Source organism: Elgaria multicarinata, chromosome 21, assembly GCF_023053635.1.
Source record: "Elgaria multicarinata webbii isolate HBS135686 ecotype San Diego chromosome 21, rElgMul1.1.pri, whole genome shotgun sequence".
In the NCBI taxonomy this organism is placed as follows: Eukaryota; Metazoa; Chordata; class Lepidosauria; order Squamata; family Anguidae; genus Elgaria; species Elgaria multicarinata.
Window position 1 is genome coordinate 8571908 of NC_086191.1, and position 21067 is coordinate 8592974.

The window sequence follows — 21067 nt, forward strand, 5'->3', positions numbered from 1 at the left end:
TCTCCTACGTTGCTCTGTGCAATGGCACGTCCAGGGATGACACCGCGAGAACGGGAGCCCAGGAAGGAACACGACGAGCAAAACCGGGCAGGAGGGGGAAGGATCCATATTCATCAAGTTAGCCTGCCTCTGACAGAGTTCCTGGACTTCTCCTTAAACTCCCTGCACCCACCCCCACTTTGAAAGAAAATGGATGACTGAGCAAAGCCCTTCCTCCCGCACTGCCCTTTTAGAAACCCAAATTCGTTCCAAGATCCACACCCCACTGCAGAGACGTCCCCGGTCCTCTCCCAGCTGCTATCAGGCCGCTGCGGTTAACACCCATCCAAGGTCGGGACCTTTCTGCTATTAAAACTCAACTCGTGCAACCGAGCCTCTGCCCCACACAGCTTGCAATCAGACATCCTCAGCAGGGGCGGCACGCAGGATTAGCACACGACGGGGCTTCAACATGCACCCAGCAACAGGCCTCAGCTTTGGAGCAGGAAGCAAAGTAATCTTAGAAGACAGCTGTCTTCTGAGCATGTGCAGAGTGCCTGCCGCTCACCACCACCACCGCGAAGCCCTCCCATATATTCACTTCCCAAATGCTTGAGCGCTCTTCCCCAATCAAATATGTCAGACTCCAGTGCTCCCATCACCCCAGCTATTGGCTTTTAGGGCAGCAAAGTGGAACTTTGAGATCCAAAAGTCCCGAGTTCAAATTTTGCCTCTGCTATGAGTTGACTAGATGGCTTAGGCCAGGTTCTCTTCTCCTGGCTTCAACCCTGCCCAATTCCACCAGCAATATGGGGATAACAATAACACTGGCCTACCTTGCAGGACTGTTGTAAAGAGTCCTGAGAATTTACAGGGATAATTCTAGAGGGCATAACCAGCATCAGCGTCACATCTGCAACACGCCTACAACACCTGGCTACCTTTCAGGGTGTTGCAAGGATTGTCAAGGCTGGGCCCCAAGCGTTCGAAAGCGCCACAGGAATGGCCGAGTGGGGAGGAACCCCTGCGGCACCCACAGACCATTCCACACACCGTTCCTCGAAACAAGGAACACAGGCGACACGCTGCATCCCACGCCCACACACACATCCCACGAAGCTGACACAAAGCTACAACCGCTGCCAATAGCCAGCCCCTGTTCTCTGGAGTGGGGACCCCTGTGCCAGAGGCATCCCCAGTTGGCCACACCTCCTCCCCTTGGCCACACCCCCTCCCCACAACCACCAATCGTTGGCCGTTTCCACCCCACTCTATAGGTTGAAATGCCTCTCTTAAAGGCTTGGTGACTGGCAATAAGGTCTTCCAGCTGAAATATGCTGGTATTTTGACCGGGGAGTGGGGGAAGGGAGGGTTGGCTCCACCCCTTTTTGCCGCTGGCCACGCCCACCCCTGGAATGCGGCCCCCGAGAGGAAGAAGCTCCCCCACTCCGGCTTTCGATCGATCAGCAATTGATTGAAATACGCAGCTTCTCCTGAGCCCCAAAATACATCCACCGATTCAGCTGCAGGCCCTGCCCTGGACGTCCGTTTGGACGGACTCAAATAAACACAAGCCGCAATTGCAGGGAAGTGTCAGAGGTGAAGGCAAGCGTGACCTCCAGCCTGGAGATTACCTGCTGCTAGGCAGGGCGGTGCGTTTGCGGGTGGCTGGTTACTTAATGGCGGAGGGAGGAGACAGGGAGTTGGTGGTGGGGTGGGTGGGAGAAGAGAAGGCTCTCCTGCCACCCACCCGAGCTCCGTTCCACCCGCATCTGTCCCTAACGCAGCCCCTCGGTTTCTGAACCGGACACGGCTCGAGGTTAGCCCTGCTGCTCTGCCGACGGAAAGCCTTCCTCCACATGCTCAGAGGCACTCCTAGCTTCCGTGCGACTTCGCACGCTCCCCCAGGCCCAGGAAAAAGGGGGCTTGGGTTCAAATTAAGGCCACCCTGGGGCAGGGAGACGCCGCTGCCTGGTTTGCGGCCTGGGATCGGAGCTTGAGGCGAGAGCTTCTCCGGGAAAACGCCAAAGCGGTCGTGAAGATGGCGTCTCTGAGCATGCGGAGAGCTCGGCCAGGGCAGCGAAGGCCTGCGTTGTCTTTTTAAGAAAAAAGTTTAAATCCAAGGAGGGCCAGGGGGGGTGTAGGGGAGCAGCCGAGAGCGGGTGGACTTACTCCGGCCCTTTTCCTTCATCTCCTGGATCAGGTCGGTGTAATTTGCCTCTGCGAAATCAATGTGCTCCACCGTCATGTTCAAGGCCAGGAACTTTATGAAGAGCCCCTCCAGGGAGAAGAAGTACGGGCGGTCATCCTTGTTTATGTCTTGGTAGAGCAGCATGACGTGACTGGTCCAGTTGAAGCGCTGGTTGAGGCGCACCCCAAATCCGCCCAGCTTGCTGTGGCTGGGCCCGGCACGGGTGGTCAAAGCGTACTCCTCCTTGTTATCGAAGCCGATGGCCTCCGCCGCGGCGGTCACCAGCGGCAGCCCCCAGTGCCGGGTGAAGCGGGCCACGGGGGCACAGCTGTAGATGCACCCAGGGCCGATGAAGACGTACGGGTTGTACATCATCTTCAAGTCCACGGCCGACACGGGAGCCGCGTAGTCGGAGCAGACGCCGAAGTGGTCTTCGCTGGTGCCAAACACCTTCTGGACGGTGTAGCCCGGGAGGAGGTCCGGCCGAGCGTTGATCTTCCGGATGGCCAGTTCAATGGCGGGGCCGACCCGGGGCCAGGCCCAGGGGTACGTCGTGTTGTGCTCTGGCAGCACCACCGCGATGGTCAAGTTGGCACCGGCCGCTGGGTCCAACTGGGAGAGGGCCGCCAGGAGCCACCACACCGCCATGCTACCGGGGCACGGCCCACGCGGCTCTTTCGGCCCACTCCTTGGACGGAGCCGTGTCCCTCCAAGGACTCCATCGCTGCCACCGCCTCCTTGACCGCGCCCAACCCTCATCCCCTGGGGGGGGTGCCCGATTGGCACCCCTAACCTCCCCGGGCTCCTTTCGCCTCACCCACCTAAGGACTCTCCTTGTGATGGGGCACCTTCTTGCCCCCCCCAGAACTCACTGTGCCCCCACAGAATCTACCCAAACTGCGGATTCCCACTCGCTACCGAGGCCCCCTCTTAAATCTCCTATAGCGAGCAGCATGGAGGGGGTGTGTGCTCAAACTTTGGCACACTTCATGGCTAGCTCCACAGCTGCACCCTGCTCCAGACCCCCGTCCCTGCTAGCTCCCTTGCATCTTGCTAAAAGACCCCGACCTACTCTTCCCTGCACCCTGCCAACAATCTTCACATTAACCTCTCCAGCCCCCCCCAAGCTGTCCACCCCCCCCACGTAATCCCGGAGGCTCTCTCCAGCCCCCCCCCGCCCTGGGATCCTTTAGATCGAATCTCGGCACCTTTCCACCCCCCTCTAGATTCTGCCAACTTGTAGAGTTCGCCAGGTGCCCGGGCTCATCCACCCCGTCGAGTCCTGCCCGGAGTTCTCCAACCCCGGCTGCGCTGCCCGCCTTTCCTTCCTTCCCGTAGCCCAGACACAGCCGGAGTGAGTGGAAGAGCAGAGCCGAAAGCTTTATCTGCACAGGGTTGAGTTGCTTTTCCTTCTCATTCAATGACAAAACGCTTTGCTATCACCGGCACACACGGCGCTTAACTCTTTCCTGCCCTGGACTCCCCTCTTTCCAATTAGGGCACGAATGTGTGTGAGTGTGTGTGTGGGGGGGGGGGGGAAGGATGCACAGGACATGTCCCTGCAAAGAATTATTTTAACTGTTTTTAATATATTTTATGATTGCAAGGCGCCTTGTGATAGCTCCTACTCTGAAAGGCATCCAAGAAATGTTTTATAACTAAGGATCACCCAAACACAGATTGAGAAATTTAAAGCAGAATAGTTTCCCCTTGCCTGGTATTTATTACTGTTATTGATCATAGGTAACTCAGTATTTGAACTACACATGGCACTATCAACAGCGTCTAATGCTGTACAAAGCACTGTATGATTTTTTTTAAAAGAAAGCCAATAGCTTCAAGCAATCTGACCTTTTAATTGTCATTTTATTATCATATTTTATCTACGTTTTTTAGAAGGCTGTGTTCGTGGTTTCCCACCTGTTTTAAAATGCTGGCAACAACCCAGCGAGGTGGGCTAGGCTGAGAGAGGGGGAGGGAGGGGCAGAGCTGCTGGACCCAGCAAGATCACCTGGCTGAATTTTGCAGCTCAGTGGGGAGGATTTGAACCCACAACTCCGCAGGCAAAATCTGACACTCTGTATTAAGGATATCCCAGGTTTGATCGTTGTGTTATGTTTGATGTGATTGGATGTTGCATATTTTTGTTATAAATGTAAAATTCAGTAAAAAAAAAAATATGAGAGGGAAAAATCTGACACTCAAAGGCGACGCATGCAAGACATAAAATAAAATAGGGCCCTGGGGATTGGGGAGATTGCAATCTAAATCTCGACCAAAAGGGAAGGCAAAGCAAACAGAGGGAACGAATACGTGAACGTGGTTATGGAGAGAGCTGTGTATGTGTTCCTGTAAGGAAGAGGAGGAATGAGTTAAGCCAAAAGCCTGTGGAAGAGAATAATTTCAAAGCAGTTTGAACAAAGGTGGAGGGCTGGTACTGCAAGGACCTTCCAGGCATTGAAAGCTTTTAGGGCCAAGCAGTAGAAAACATCCACAGTGTGCTAGGAGCCGTATTAGGTTATTAATCCAGCACTGCCCGCTCAAAGCTTTTTAGTGATTTAAGTTCCATTTGAGGAGCACACCATCATCAAGCAAGCTTATATTCCCCAGGCCTAATTGTGCCAAACTAGTAAAACCAGCCTGGTTTTGAATCACTGCGCTGATCACCACAGGCGACCAGGAATTCTGTGTAGGCGAGCGAGAGGGCCGGCAGAGAGGGAATGGATCACTTTGTCTCTTCTTCAACAGCCCAACTGGTAGAAGGATTTTTTTGTTTTCTACTAGGTTACCAAGAGGTTGGTAGCCATACAGGCCCCAGATAATAGGTCTTTCCTCTTCCATAGCCAGCATGGGATCTCAGCATAACCTCATAGCAGGCTAGTAACTTTTGTGGGCTTATTTCCAAGGGTGAGTTAAATTAACCATGTACAAGATGCTGTATGTGATTATTCATCTAGCACTCTGCTGAACTTTCTCAGTGAAATATATAGATCCCCCCACCCCTATTTAAAGATATCAAGATATTCTAAAGATATCATGCAGATATCAAGATAAACCTGGATTTTCCTTGGGTTTATTGTACAATCTATACTTTCCCAAAGTCGGAATGTAATAAGAAGAGAAAATATAAAATCTTGTTTCTAACAACCCTTTTCTCACAGTGGTAAGAAAACAACAAATTGCATACAAAATAAATACATTCCAAGCCTGTTTCCAAGTTCATTTTCCTCCTCACCTTTTGTTCTAACGCTCAGTCAAAGGCGACCTGCTAACATTTCACAAAATCCATTGGTCTCCAAATTTCCAGCACAGTCCAGAGAAACCGTGTCACAACTAATTTTTATTTATTTATTACATTTCTATACCGCCCAATAGCCGAAGCTCTCTGGGTGGTTCACAAAAATTAAAACCACAGCAAGACAACCAACAGGTTAAAAGCACAAATACAAAATACAGTATAAAAAGCACAACCAGGATAAAAACCACACAGCAAAATTGATATAAAATTAAAATACAGAGTTAAAACAGTAAAATTTAAATTTAAGTTAAAATTAAGTGTTAAAATACTGGGAGACGAAAGGAGTACAGTGTAGGCGCCAGGCGGACCTCTCTAGGGAGCTCATTCCACAACCGGGGTGCCACAGTGGAGAAGGCCCTGCTCCTAGTAGCCACCTGCCTCACTTCCTTTGGCAGGGGCTCACGGAGAAGGGCTCCTGTAGATGATGTTAAGGTCTGGGCAGGTACATATGGGAGGAGGTGTTCCTTCAAATAACTAAGGCTGCAATCCTACGGACACTTACTAACCCCATGGAAATGACAGTGGAACTAAAGCTGTGATACCATGTGCACTTACCGTGTGCTGAACATACTTGACGGTAAACATGCACAGGATTGAAGGATGAGGCTGCAGACCTAGCCATAATGACCTGGGTAGAATCAGAGAATTGTAAGGTTAGAAATGTCGTCAGAGGCTAACCTCCCCCTTTGCTCAGTGCTGCCTCCTGGAGGTTTTATCATTAGGAAGTTGTAGTGAATGGGTTTTTACCCCACCCACCCCGGAGTAACTATACCTAGGAACCATTCCAATTGTGCGTCCCTGTAGACGGTGGCAGAAATGTGCCTTTTTCACACTGGCCCCGTTCAGACAACACGCTAAACCATGCTGCTTAACCACAAAATGGTTAGCAGCATGGTTTAGCGTGTTGTCTGAACGGGGACATTCTCTGGCCTCATTCTCCCTGCGGTGATAAAAGCAGGGAGGCATTTTTGGGAGCCCAATTGTAGCGGCTTGTCTCAGGACTCCTTCTTCCACCCTCACAGCCTGGATTGTGTGAAGAGCAATGGTGCCACCTAAAGGTCAGCACAAGATTTTCACTGCCGCACCAGTTTTGCCCCAAAAATAAAGGAAAAAAAAAAAAGGGGGGGGGGGAGGGACTCCGCTTCTGTGTTATTCACACTAACACTTCAAAAATGATGGGTAACGGGGTCGGCCCAGTCAGTGGGGTGGGGTGGGGTAATAATCCAGATAGTTTTATTAGGAGCTAGTAAAATGTCACAAAGTAGTGAGCAAGCTTTCGAGTTCAACAGAACTCTTCTTCAGGCATTAGGCTGCAAAAGAAGCAGGGGAAGGGGGGATGTATGAAGAGCCAGAGAGAAAAGCTGTTTTCAGCATGGTCCAGTAAAAGCAGACGGGATCATCCAGTCAGCTTTATTAGGAGCGAGTAAAATGTCACGAAGTAGTGAGCAAGCTTCTGAGTCCAACAGAACACATCTTCAGACCAGACATTAAGCCACAAAAGTAGAAAAGGAAGGGGAAAAGGGGGAACGTACGAAGGGCCAGAGAGAAAAGATGTTTCCGGGAGAGGTTTTTCCCATTTCTCCCTCAGTAACATCTCTCACTTTCCTGCTTTTTTTTTGTCAGGTGTTTGTTTTATTTATTTATTTTTGCTTATGATCCAGTCAGAATTGTTCTGAAGAATTCAAAAGCTGACTCTTTACTTTGTCATGTATTATTTGACACTAATAAAGGCCTTACTTATCTTGCCAACGTTTCAATGGCCTGGTTCAGACAACACGCTAAACCAGGCTGCTTAACCACAAAATGGTTAACCATTCTGTGGTTAAGCAGCCTGGTTTAGCGTGTTGTCTGAACCAGGCCAATACGGCTGAAGCCAAACCAGACATGAAGTGAGGTTTGATGCTCCTTCCTTCTACGTTGCGGGGAGAAAGTCGCAGAGGCCTGTATTTTCCGTCTCACTTATCTCGCCAGCGTTTCAATGGCCTGGTTCAGACAACACGCTAAACCAGGCCTGTATTTTCCGTCTCACTTATCTTGCCAGCATTTCAATGGCCTGGTTCAGACAACACGCTAAACCAGGCCTGTGTTTTCCGTCTCACTTATCTTGCCAGCATTTCAATGGCCTGGTTCAGACAACACGCTAAACCAGGCTGCTTAACCACAAGCAACCTGGTTTAGCGTGTTGTCTGAACCAGGCCAATACGGCTGAAGCCAAACCAGACATGAGGTGTGGTTTGGTGCTTCCTTCTACGTTGCAGGGAGAAAGTTGCAGAGGCCTGTATTTTCCATCTCCTGAGGGGGGGGAAAAAGCAGTTGTTAGTGAACAGACAAATGGGGATGAGGGGAAGACTGAAAAAGTTTCTTGTTCTTATTCTCCTCAGACAAGCGGCCTGCTGAGGCAGGCTTTGGTTTCTCTCAAATAAAAATAAAAAGAATTGCCTCAGGCTCCATTTCCCTCCACTTCTTCTGTCGCTACACCTGTTCAGGATGCTTAGACTGTAAGCCCCACGGGGCAGAGACCTGGCACTTTATGAAGCGCCACACACAATGGTGCCACTACATGCAATAGAATAAAGTAAGGGAAACCAGCAACTCTTAGCTTTTTAGGAGGGAAATCTACTACAGTATTTTTGTGGGCTAGTTGTGGTAAACACTGTGGAGGGTTGTGTGCCCCACCTGAAGAGTTTGCTCGCTCACCCTCCAGAGATATTTTTTTTAACTTAAATAGAAGCAGCCACAATAACAAAAATTAAACAGCAAAAAAAAAAAAATTAAACTAGCAGAGGATGGTTTCGATCCATCGACCTCTGGGTTATGGGCCCAGCACGCTTCCGCTGCGCCACTCTGCTGCTTGCGAATAACAGCTTACATAGTCGCCCTTGAAACGTTCTATAAGATTACACACATGCGCACTAACCTACGGTCCTTTCCCCATTCTTCCTCTCGCTTTTCCGTGTGTGTCTCTCTCCCCCTAGCGGCTACCGAGCCGCTCTGCTTCCTTCCCTGCGCATGCGTCTTCTCCATCCCCAGGGACGCTGCCAACGCCTCACCCCTATCGTTCTTTCGCACCCTCCCATTGGTCGCACTTCCCGCTGCCGGCTCGGCCATTGGCTAATGCTTCCTCAATGACCCGCAAAGCCATAGCCCGGTGGGGGGGGGGAGGGGAGGTGTGCGCGCAAGCGCGTGGTTGATTTGGATGATAGACAGGCCGAACTAGCCAACGATATCACAACATTGAACCAAGGCAAGGCGGGGCGCGCGAACCCGATTGGCTGAAGCTACGGCAACCAATAACCACGACGCTTGCTAGCCGCAGGAGCCAATAGCGGCGACGCTTGTTGCGAGGTGGGCAAAGCGGCGGGCGCGAGGGTCGGCCGGGTAGATTTCCTTTCATCGTTTCTTACCTCCAACCGCCTTTTCTTCTTCTTCTTCCCCCGGAGCGGCGACGGTGATTGCTCGAAGGAAACATGAGGTAAGGAGGACGAGGAAGGCCAGGCCGGAGGAGGAAGAGGATGGGGACTGAGGGGAGAAGCGGAAGGGGGGGAAATCGAGGGGGGGCAGAGGAGAAATTTGAAGGGGGAGAGGGGGGCGATCCCCGTTTCTGGGAACTGGACGTATCGTGTGAGGGGGGGAGGTTGGGGACACGTGAATGGGGAGGGGGCGGAATTAGCACGTGGGGACGGGAGAGAAATTGGGGGCACGTGAATGGGGGAGGGGTCCGGGGGGGGCAAGTATCTCTATTAGACCCACAGGAAGAAAGTATGTATTTTACTTTATTTTGATCTCTCCTTCCTGTCGCCACACACACACACACACACACACGCACGCCAAATTGATCTTCAAGGCGGCAATAAACAATAAAACCCACATTTAAAAAAACACCAAAATCTTAACGAAAAAAGAAGTAGAGCCTTCAGTGTGGTGGCTCCTTTCCTGTGGAACTCCCTGCCTCTGGAGACCAGTCTTGTGCATGCATATACAGCATGTTTACTGGAGGAAGGGAAGTCCCATTGAATCGGAACATAGAAAGCTGCCTAATTAGACATGTGTAAATTTATAGAGTGGGATTTCCGTCCCTTAAACCACCCCCCCACGTCAAATTTTCTAAATATTCTTGGGAGGGAGCCTTTTTTTAAAATTGGTGTGTCGTCCCCAGATCTTCACATCTCTAAGAGTCAAGATTATTATTATTATTTATTTATTTATATAGCACCATCAATGTACATGGTGCTGTACAGAGTAAAACAGTAAATAGCAAGACCCTGCCGCATAGGCTTACAATCTAATAAAATCATAGTAAAACAATAAGGAGGGGAAGAGAATGCAAACAGGCACAGGGTAGGGTAAAACTAACAGTATAAATCAGTCTAGCTCAGTATTGTCTACACTGGCAGCAGTTCCCCCTAAGGTTTCAGGCATAAGGTTTTATCAGTCCTGTCTAAAGAACCTACGGATTGAACTTGGGGCTTTTTGCAGGAGAAGCATGTGCTATATTACTGAGTTGGGGTCCATTGCTAAGCTGGACCCTCTGCCTGCTGCATAAGTGAAATCCTTACGTCCCCAAATGCGGAAGCAGCATAAAGATGGATGAGGAGGAAATGGTATTGACATGGAGGGGGTTCATGGGAATGCCAGGGAAGGAGTATTTATTTATTTATTTATTACATTTCTATACCGCCCAATAGCCGGAGCTCTCTGGGCAGCTCACAAAAATTAAAAACATTCAAAGTATAAAACAACAGTATAAAACCATAATATAAAATACAATATAAAAGCTCAACCAGATAAAAACAGCAGCAATGCAAAATTACAAATTTGAAACACCAAGTTAAAATTTATTTATAGACTGTTAAAATACTGGGAGAATAAAAAGGTCTTCACCTGGTGTCTAAAAGCATATAATGTAGGTGCCAAGCGAACCTCCTGAGGGAGCTCATTCCACAGCCGGGGTGCCACAGCAGAGAAGTACTACTATAAAGGGAGCTGAGGAGGGAGGGAGGGAGGAGTCTACCTCTTAAAAATACTGGATGCTGAGAACAGGCAACAAAAAAGGCCGTCACCTTCCTTCCCGGTTTGATTTTCTAGAGGTGTTTAGCTGGATACAGTGGATCCTTCATCTCATCTTGCACAATTCCGTTTGGGGTTGGGTTGGAGATGAATGGAAGTTTGTTTAGGGGGGGCTGTATGATATTGTATGCAGGCAGGGAGATTGGAGAACAGTCAAAACGGATATTAGCATTATAACAGCCTTTCATAGGAACTCTTTTCCTATTGGCTGAACTTTGTTGAGGGGGAAGTTTGCATTCAAGCAGTGGGAATGGGTAGAGCCAAAGTTGGAAGAGTTAAAGGTGTGACTCTTACCTTTGGTTCAAGGGTGGAGAAGAAAGAATTTTGCATCCAGGCGTTACCCCTTCTAAACTTGTGCAAGGCTCTCTCTACCATTGTTGCAGTTTTTTGGGGGTGGGGGGATAGGGTGAAGGAGAGCAGGATAGAGTAAATAATTCTAATCTGGATCCTGGCCTAGGAAGCGTCTGGAGACCCACATTTGGCTCACAGGCCAGAGGTTCCCTGCCCTCAATATAGACAATTGAGGAGGGGCAGCAAGAAAACAAAGATGCCAGCACATCTTGGCTCCTGCTTCAGCTTACCACTCTGTTTTTCCTCCATGCCTTCCTTCAGGGGCGACAGAGGCCGTGGTCGTGGCGGGCGCTTTGGTTCTCGGGGAGGTCCTGGCAGTGGGTAAGTCCCACATGTTGGCAATAGCTTCTGCAACTCTAGTAGCGTGAGGAGCAGAGAATATAGCAACCTGAAGCCCACGGCATCCTATCCCACCCCACACGGGGCTTTCAGGGAAGCTCAGAGTTCCTCAGCTACAAGGCTTTTAAGTACTGGTACATTTTGCAGAAGAGGGAATTGAACTCTGCTTGGGCCTACCTTTATGAAGCTTTTTACATGCTTTGTCCGTCCCTGGGCCACTGTTGAGCATGTCCAGTAAGGCCTTGCAGCAGGTGGAGTAGCAGCTGATCATGCTGAGCTTTCGTTGGGGCAGCTTCTTCCTTGTGCAAGTAGCTTGGTTTAGTCTGCAGAAGAAGCCTCTACTACCCCCAGGGAGTTTCTTCTTTCCTTTGCTGCATGCTGCTCTATTTATAACTTTTTTGACCTCCTGCTTACTCATTACCTCACAGCTGTGGTTTGTCATGGCAATCAGGGCCTGCTTGCTTGGATGGGTGCAGGGCCTCACCCTGATAATACTTAGCAATCTTTTTGGAACGTTTTTGCTTCTCTAGCTTCTTCCTCTGCACTGCACAAGCACACACGCACATTGAAGGGAAAGTGGTTCTTCTGGACTTTCCAGAACGTTTAAATCTGAAAACAAATTGGGAGACTTAACATGACCACACGCTTCTAACCATGCTAACTTGTGCGGCATTCCTGGAGATTCATAGAGACATTAAAAAAAATTGTGGACAATTTCTAGTTAAACATTAAAGCAGCAAAGAGGTCTTGCGTGCATTGGCGGGTGTGTGTATGGAAAAGACACCAACTCCTTGCCATTCTACCTTTGAAATAATGGTTCTCTCATCTTTCCTTTCCCAGTTCCCACATCCAAAATGGAAATAATTGATTGGACACCTCATATAGTTTTATATATAGCACAAGTATGTTCTTGGCTGTGTCACACTGTGGGTTGAATAGTAGGGCAGCTAAGCATATTATCTGGAAGGAAATGCTGCTTCCAGTTTAAACAGTCCAGTTCCTAGAAAGTAACACAAGTGCTAATTCCACAGAACTTTTGAAATTAGTTTCTTGGAGTGTGCGTATGTAGAGCAAGGACGGAGTGTCAGATTGCAAAATTGTGGACACCTTCTCCATCACCCAATCCATTAGTGGAGAGAAGGAATAATTGCTTATGAAGTTGCATTGCCTCTTCTCCTAGGTGCAGGCTAGAGCAGTGATCCAGCGTTGAAGCCGTGTGATTTATGGACAGAGCACTTGATTTGGATCGAAAGCCAAATCTGAACTAAGTTTACTTGGCAGTAAGACTCATTGCTGTCAGTGGAGCTTCCGCCCATGTAAAAGGCCCTCAGTGAATCTACTGGGATTTGTTTCTGATGTTTTTCCTCCCTACAAAAGCTTTAAGAAAGTCATTAATTTTTTTGTTCTTATGCTGTTGACCCTGGCTCAGGCTTGAGGCAGGATTGAAATCTAAAGCTTCACACTTCATCAACTGTGTTTCAGGTTCCGACCCTTTGTGCCTCACATCCCTTTTGACTTCTACGTGGTAAGTAGACCTGTCAGGCGCTTTGAGTGTGTACAGTATTCTTGGCTTGAGAGGGGGTTTTGTCTTGGGGAATTTAAGACTAATGAATTGTGGGGCTGAAGAATTTAGCGAGCTCTTTGGATACATCTGGAGATGGTTTGCTTCCCCTCTCAACCTTTCTGTGGGAAGGCTGGATGCTTTGGGTTAGCTTGAAACAGAATGGATGGGTACAAGCTGGCAAATGTGCATAGACAAGGGGTGGTGGCACCCAGGCATGGAAAACCCTTCGCATGAGAATCGGGAGGCCAAACCATAGCAATCTAGTCTTTTTTAAAAAAAAAACCTAGCCCTATTTTATATTGGTCTGTTGATGGCAGCTGTTGCACATGAACAGAATGCTGTTTGGTGTGGCTGAGAGTGGAACAGACATCTATGAACTCTCCCTAATTGGTACCACTGGAGATGAACGTAGTGGGGTGAGTCTGTGTGTGTGGCAAACTCTTACTAAAGATGTTCTTCTGCCTCTAGTGTGAAATGGCTTTTCCCCGTGTGAAACCGGCCCCAGATGAGACAGCCTTCAGTGAAGCCTTGTTGAAGAGGAACCAGGACCTTGCTCCAACATCCGCTGAACAGGTACATCCTGAATACTTCTCGCACTCCTTGCGGTGGAACTAGGAGTTTTCAGTCAAGGAGTAGGCCAGGGGCATCGTCTGCGTCTAATTGATAGCATTTTGTTCATAAAATAATTGAGTTAATTTTCCAGCTCATGTAGAAGCACTCAAAATCAGTTTTTTAATTCTAAGATACAAAATTTATTGATAGATTTTTTTATTCCCGTGAGCTAACAACATTCCGTAGGTGGATACAACAAAAAGATGGAAGCAGTGATCCTTACGGTCTAAGAAATTAAGAACAAATCGAGTCACCACAACTTCTTGTTTAAAGTTTACACCAGCTTGAAACAGGACACAAAATAAGAAATTATGGACGTTCTCATCTTGAATAATGACTGAACTGTGGTTCTCCCCTGCCTGACAAATGAGCATAATGTATCAGTTGCTTCATGTGCTTAACATCTCATTGATCCACCGTTCTAATTCTCCTGGAATATTTATGGTCCAGAGTGAACATGTATATATCTACCTGAAGTATTTTTATCCCATTTCTCTACCAAAAAAGCTCACTGAAAAGCTTACATATACTCAGTAAAACAACAGATTTACAATCTTTAAAAAAAAAGATACACAAGAAAAAGGGAACGATGTGAGGAAAAAGAAGTTTTAACAGGGCTGATGCAATGGCCTCGCTTCTCTCTCCCATCTCCCTCAATATAGTCTGCTGGAGACAGTTGTGGAAGAAACCATCCTGCTAAGCGAGATTATCAGAGCGATGATTTAGATACAGACTTCCATTTCTGTTCTTCCATCAGCTACTGTAAGAAGCACCCATATTAAATTATGGTGTTCACAGGATCCTGAACAAGTCTAAGACCAATTCGTCTTGGCAGAAATTCAGATCTGTATTCAGTAGTCACTTGAGTAGTATCTGTTAATTTTTCCCAGGAGACAAATCTTAACAGTAGCACCAGATATGCAAAAAAAGTTAGCATTGTTAATAGCTGCAATCTGCGGGTGTTCTGTACATAATGGCCCACTTCATGCATGTGACTGCAACCCATGGTTTTAAGCGTGTTGTGATATGAAGGGTACAGCCACGGAATATTCCTTTTCCCTCCCATATTAGGCGTCTATCCTCTCTCTGGTGACCAAGATCAACAATGTGATAGATAACTTGATTGTGGCGCCGGGAACGTTCGAAGTGGTGAGTCTTCTGCCCCCTCTCTTCTGAGAGCGCATTGGGGGAGTGCCCGTGTTCTCCAAGGCAGCGCCAGCTCTCAGTTGAGGCACTGCGTTGCAACTGATGGGAGCATATTCTCCAAGTCAACTTGCAGGCAGGATCTTTTATGCCTCAAATCGGTTTCTCTAGGCTGCTAGAACAAAAAAACAGCACCATCCCAAGGATCTGCCAAGTGAATAGCTCAAAACAGTTCTGTCACATAGGCCAAACCATGGGGCATGGTTGGAGGGTGGCAACACTCCCCAAATCCTGGAGTTGCTCACCAATCCTTACTTATACGTGCTTGTTCTCTCTCTCTCTCTCTCTCCTTACCAGCAAATTGAAGAGGTTCGCCAGGTGGGGTCCTACAAGAAAGGCACCATGATGACTGGCCACAATGTGGCTGATCTTGTCGTGATCCTGAAAATCTTGCCCACATGTAGGTTTCTGTAGTCACGCCAAGGGAAGATGGGGCACAGGGGGGGCCTCTAACAGAGCATAATGCTTTACGTTTTTGCTTCTTCCTTCCGCAGTGGAAGCTGTCGCTGCCTTGGGAAACAAAGTGGTGGAGAGCTTGAGGACTCAGGATCCGGCTGAAGGTTAGTACCACGTCATCAGCCAGTGCCCGTTAAATGTGCAAGCTACTCACTATAGAATCATAGAATAGCAGAGTTGGAAGGGGCTTACAAGGCCATCGAGTCCAACCCCCTGCTCAATGCAGGGATCCACCCTAAAGCATCCCCGACAGATGCTTGTCCAGCTGCCTCTAGAAGGCCTCCAGTGTGGGAGAGCCCACCACCTCCCTAGGTTGTGTTCAAAGCAAAATGGTCCAAGTGAAAAGACATGCTAAATACATGGCCAGGAATCGAAGGGACACTCAAGCCATCTGCAGGGAGCCCCAGATACAACGGACAGGATCCTAAGTACAAAATAAAGCGGAACCGCCTGAGTAAAACACAAGACTGAGATAAATCAGTTTTCCAAACGTTGGGCTCTGTAGTAACTTCACTTCTCTTTCTGTCCTCTCTCCCCCCCCCCCCCCCGCCGGCCCTCCAACTTTTCTCCTTTAGTTCTGACTATGCTCACCAACGAGACCGGTTTTGAAATCAGCTCTGCTGATGCGACGGTGAAGATCCTGATCACTACCGTGCCCCCCAATCTACGCAAGCTGGATCCAGAGCTGCACTGTAAGGAAATCTGGCAAACAGAGGACCGGGGTAGAAAGAGCTTGCCTAAACAGGCTGGAATCTGGGCAGGGGGAGAAGAATCGAAACAATCCACTTGGCAAAAGAACATCATGCTTTGTTTGCGATCAGTTGAAGTGTGCCCAGGGTGGCAGGCAGGGATGTTTCTCTGCAGAGGTGGTACTTGGCTCTAGTTTCCTCCTAATGCCACTTCTTTTCTCCCCACCCTCAGTGGATATAAAAGTCCTGCAGAGCGCTCTGGCCGCTATCCGACACGCCCGCTGGTTCGAGGAAAACGCCTCTCAGTCCACGTAAGTCTTTGTGGCGCTCTTGTGGACGGGGAGCTGGCTCATTCCCTTGCATGAGGGCAGAAGAGAAGGCGTCTCCCTTGCTTTCCAGTCTAGGTGGGCCCTAAGATGCTTTAGATCCCCCTTCGATGTTTTTACTGCTGGAAACGCCAAGGGCCTCTTCAGGAGGTTAGGCTTCGCTTCGGCTGCTTCCTCCTGCTGGTCTTGTCCAGGTTGATCTTCTGTAAAAACACATCTTGGGGGGGTGTTGGTCTTGTCACGGCTGACCTCTTTCCAATTGCGGTGGCCCATATCGACCTGCCTGTGCTTTAAGACCTCTGGTTGAGCCCCTTCTCCAAGTGCCGTCCTCACTTTGTACACGCTAAGGAAGGGGCCTCTTCTGCAATGGCTGGAATGCCCTCTCCAAATATTGCAGCCTGTCCAGCAACTGGTATTCGGAGGTAAAGCGCTGCTGTTGCATGTAGTCATCCTGCCTTAACAGCCACCAGTAGACCTCTTCCATGAATTTGTCTTAATTCCCTTGTAAAACCACTTCAGCCACATTGTTTTTTGCGCTGTCAAATTCCACAAGTGTAATTCCGCGTAGTGTGGAGAATTTTCGCTGGTGCGGATTGTGCCACCAAACCAGTTCCTTTGAGTACCCCCAGAGTCTTCTTATTAATACTCTGAAGAGAATACTTACCATGCTTCTGAGATGACTTTGCCTCCTCCTTTCAGGGTGAAGGTCTTGATCCGTCTGCTAAAGGACCTTAGGATGCGGTTCCCCGGCTTTGAACCCCTCACCCCCTGGATTCTGGACCTGCTGGTAGGTGGAAGGGACAGGGTGGGGGGCTGGTTCCAGTTTGGGTTGGTTCTTCGATGCTGGTTGCATCTTCTCACACTGCTTCCTTTGTTGGGGGTGGGGTGCATTAATGGATCCCATTCGTGCAGCTTGGAGAGTCTGGGAGGTGGAGCCTGATATGTATAGCAGCTTTCCCGAGTTGAAGGACCTAGAGCTTCTAGATCAAGAGTAGATTATTAAGTGATTCTAGGAAGTTGGATAGTGAATTCAAAAAGGATATGGAAGATGGAGGAACAGAAGAGAGACATTGGAGACTCAAGGTGCCCCCAGACGAGCCTTGTTCTCATTATTCTTAGGGGAGGGGGCCACTCTATTCACAACCTCCCTGTGTTTCCCCACCACTGCTTTTGTTTTGCTTTTTGCTTTCCACACCCCCCCCAAAAAAAACTGCCGAGGAAAAGACAGAATAGCTGCACAGTGCTTTCTGACTGCTAGTACTAGGAGCCTCCATCTGGAAGCATCCCAAGTGGCATCAAAGACTACAGCCTCAGTAATTTAATCCCAGGCGCACTTCCTTACAAAGGCTGCTCCTTGATTTGGAGATAATTGCATGTAACGCAGGTCCTTTTAAAGGTGCCCCCCGCCCCGATGTAAAGATTTGCTCCTTGAGGGAACTGGCAATGACGTATGGTTAACACAATAACATGTCTGACTTGTGCGTAAACCCCTTTGAACTCAGCAAGGGCTTGTTCCCAAGTAAACATAGACAGAGATGAAAGGGGGAGTGAACCAAGCTCAGATCATATGCATCCCTTATTGGCAAATGCTCACCAACCTTCTCTCTGCTCTTAGGGACACTATGCCGTGATGAACAACCCAACCCGGCAGCCTTTGGCTCTCAACGTTGCATACAGGTACGGTTGGAAGCAGCAACATTTCTCTGAACGATCGTGGGGTGGCGGCAGGAGAAGGGAAAGGAACCCACGGACCTAAATTCCGTTACCAGGGCAACTCCGCTGCCCTTTGAAGCCTGCACATCCTGGACAGAGACACCTTCTTGTACACGCCTGGCCATCCTAAACCTTCTTGCCTCTCTACCTAGGCAACGAACACTCCCCCAAATCCCATTCCCTCTCCACCCACCCACCCACCCCCGACTGCCAAACTTACATTCTGTATTCGCTGGGTTACAGAGCGCACCTCTGAATTCAGTAACAGGGACCAAATGCTCCTTAGGATCCTAACCTTGCTGTTTTTCCTCAGGCGCTGCCTTCAGATTTTGGCAGCAGGGCTGTTCCTTCCTGGGTCGGTGGGCATCACCGATCCCTGTGAGAGTGGCAACTTCCGAGTCCACACAGTCATGACCTTGGAGCAACAGGTAACCCCAATCCCGTCACTGCCTTCGTTGTGGTATGATACAGTGGTGGGAAGCATGAATGGAAGTTCTCACTGCGCTCGTTAGGTTAAACGAGTTGGCACTCTTTCAGACTTCCCCTTCCCCCCTGCAAATATGTGGTGCGTTTATAACTGGCCTCCCTGGCAGGGTTGTTGAAAAGACGACTACAGATCAGCACTACATGGAAGCACTTTAAATAGTTCAAATACCAAGTACTTTTTACTACTTCTGGAGGAAGATGAGCGCCTTGCTGGCTGCATTTGCACCCATCCAGCTTAGAAAAGCACGCTCTGTGCACGGCGTCAAAGAGAAACATGCTGTCAGAAGGCCAATTTGCCTCTTACAAGTTACTAATCCAATTGCTAGCAGAAGCCTTGAAAAGACCCCGCCAAGGGAACGATGCTAACGCCGTCCCTATCCCTCTGCTTTTCCTTTGGCGCTGGCTAGGACATGGTTTGCTACACGGCTCAAACCCTCGTCCGCATTCTCTCCCACGGCGGCTACCGAAAGATCCTCGGGCAGGAAGGAGACGCCAACTGTAAGTAGGAGACCCTCGGAAACCAGTGGGAGAAAGAGGGGCAGTGAGAGGCAGCCAGCAAAATGTCTTGGGACAGAGTACTATTTGCTCTGAGCCTTACAGAAGGGGTAGAATAGTCTGCTGATGTGAGAAAATGAATTGGGTTTATAAAAATCTTGCAATCTTAGGCTTTAGTTGTGGGAAGAGACGTTAGAAACAGGTGGGAGAGTCTCATGAGCTCGAAATGGCTGGCCAGTATAATCCTGCAACCTGATACCCACTGACCTGGAAGTAAGCCCTATTGAACTCAGCGGAACTTGAGAGTAGACCCAGGATGGCGCTGTAACTCGCGCCGTCCTGCTGGTTGCTTGTTCCTCCCCTTGCTTATCCCGTGTCCTTCAAAAGCAGGACAGGGTAGGATGGGTTCTGTCTTACCCCAAAAGGGATGGTTGGTGGACGGCTTCCTACAGCAGTTCATCTGGGGAGAGAGCTCACCCATGTTCAAAAAGGAGGGTGATGGTGGAAATGCATGGGAGAGACCTGGCCCTTAGAACAGCCAAATTGTCGCTTACTGCTCTCATTTAAAGGTGATTGTGGGGCAAACCTGTAGGGACGGTAAGCAGTACAAACACCTGTTCCTCCTTATGAGGTTGTCTTTTAAGATGCTGAGGGTGGAGAACCCCGTAAGGAGACTCCTTCACTAGCACAAACATAGCTTGTAAATGGCATCAGACAGCAACATGCGTCTTGTTGCATCTGCCCGCCCCCTCTTCCCTCACACTGGAAGGCTCCTGGAGCATTTATTTATTGCAATTCTACACCATCCAACAGGCGAAGCTGTCTGGGTGATCCACAAAATTTTTTTAAAAAATCCTTTTGCGCTTTGCAGACCTGGCTACCGAAATGTCGACCTGGGAAGGAGTGATTGTGACTCCGTCAGAGAAGGCATACGAGAAACCGCCGGAGAAGAAGGAAGGGGAAGAGGAGGAAGAGAACCAGGAAGACACACCTGCCGGGGAGGAGGAAGAGAGCATGGAGACCCAGGAGTGAACCCCCAGGTATGATGGCAAGCAAAGATGAAGAGGCGGGTAGTTACTTCACCCCTCTGCTGATGGAAGTGCTGTTCTTCCAGCAAACCCAAATGACAGTGGATGAGGTCCAGTCGCCTTCTCCCTGTTTTGGCCAGTCCGAACTTTCTCTGAGCCAGTTAATCTATTGTCTGTATTCCAGATGCTAGGGCCAAATCTCCCTTGTAACGTATGCAAACATCAAGAGGGAATCGTGATTCCAACAACCTTCATTTTGGTTCTGAGTACTAGGGGAGTGGGTGGCAGGGAAGAGAAGAGACCGGCGCTGAGCAGTGTGTGTTCAAGGACTGTTTGCTTCTGTCTTCCAGTGAAATTCTCCCGGCCCCTCATACTTGATGAACCAGCTGAAGAAAGTTGTAGTACAGGACCAAGCCTGCGTCCTACCCACGTGTTAATTTCTGATTGTTTTGTTTTTATAGTTCTTGCCATTAAAATGGACTTTTTTTCCCTTTTACAAGCTGTTGAGAGTTTGTTTCCGTGTTAGATCTCCGGTATTATGATTCATCTAGCCCTTGCAAATTATTATCCAAGTGGCCTGCAACTTGCATAAAACTGCAAACATTTTAAAAGGAAGAGACACTAACAGTCATAAGCAAAACCTCTTACAGACTCCCTCAGCCATTCCCTAGTTACAGCATTTTAGAGTAGTAAAATAGACGTGTACGAACTACAACCCTTTTCTTTCTCAGCTTGAAAGTCACTTGGTTCTGTTTTGACTATCACGTTCAAATCAATTCCACCAGGGCTTGTATTAGGTGAAACGTGGGATGGTGACCAATCTTTTTCCTGGTTTTTTTTTAGGGAAAATTGAAAAAAGCAATACCTATATTTTTTAGTACCCGTTACAGCAGCCTTCCTCAACCCAGGGCGCTCCAGATGTGTTGGACTACAATTCCCAGAATGCCCCAGCCAGCTGGCTGGGGCATTCTGGGAGTTGTAGTCCAACACATCTGGAGCACCCCGGGTTGAGGAAGGCTGCTTTACAGACTTAAATACAGCTTTCCCCAAACTGTTGCCCTCCAGATATTTTGGACTTCAGCTCCTATCAGCCCCAGGCAGCATAGCTAGTGATCAGGAATCCTGGCCGTTGTAGTCCAGAACATCTGTAGGGCACCTGATTGTAGAAAGCTGCTTTCGGAATGCAAAGCACCCTTTTTATTCTTCAAGTTATATTATGTGTAACGCTGCTTGCTCATAAAATTAACATTGTATTTGAAAACTTTAAAAA

General features: G+C 48.7%; 2 protein-coding genes and 1 non-coding gene across 5 annotated transcripts in view; 1 reads left to right on the top strand and 2 right to left on the bottom strand.

Annotated features, from left to right (window-relative positions):
• NPR1 (natriuretic peptide receptor 1) overlaps nt 1-6033 on the bottom strand; it is a 60329-nt gene extending 54296 nt beyond the window's left edge. Inside the window, exon 1 of one of the 3 annotated variants that reach the window (XM_063146022.1) lies at nt 2152-3273. In XM_063146022.1, coding sequence (XP_063002092.1) covers nt 2152-2929 — 778 coding nt within the window. In that variant the 5' untranslated portion in view covers nt 2930-3273. Of the gene's footprint in view, nt 1-2151; nt 3274-6023 lie in introns of those variants that run through there. The other 2 variants (XM_063146021.1, XM_063146023.1) reach the window with 2 other exon arrangements.
• A 2212-nt stretch (nt 6034-8245) lies between these two features.
• On the bottom strand, nt 8246-8317 carry TRNAM-CAU (transfer RNA methionine (anticodon CAU)). The gene has a single exon. It is a non-coding gene; the product is annotated as a tRNA-Met (tRNA).
• A 511-nt stretch (nt 8318-8828) lies between these two features.
• Nucleotides 8829-20296, top strand: ILF2 (interleukin enhancer binding factor 2). Its single transcript, XM_063145818.1, has 15 exons — nt 8829-8940; nt 11148-11207; nt 12708-12750; nt 13258-13362; nt 14473-14550; nt 14902-15004; nt 15099-15164; nt 15636-15752; nt 15982-16060; nt 16775-16862; nt 17691-17752; nt 18102-18216; nt 18682-18772; nt 19641-19809; nt 20148-20296. Exons 1-14 carry the CDS (start codon nt 8936-8938, stop codon nt 19799-19801), a joined length of 1173 nt encoding a protein of 390 aa, XP_063001888.1. The 5' UTR covers nt 8829-8935; the 3' UTR covers nt 19802-19809; nt 20148-20296.
• Nucleotides 20297-21067: the final 771 nt, after the last annotated feature.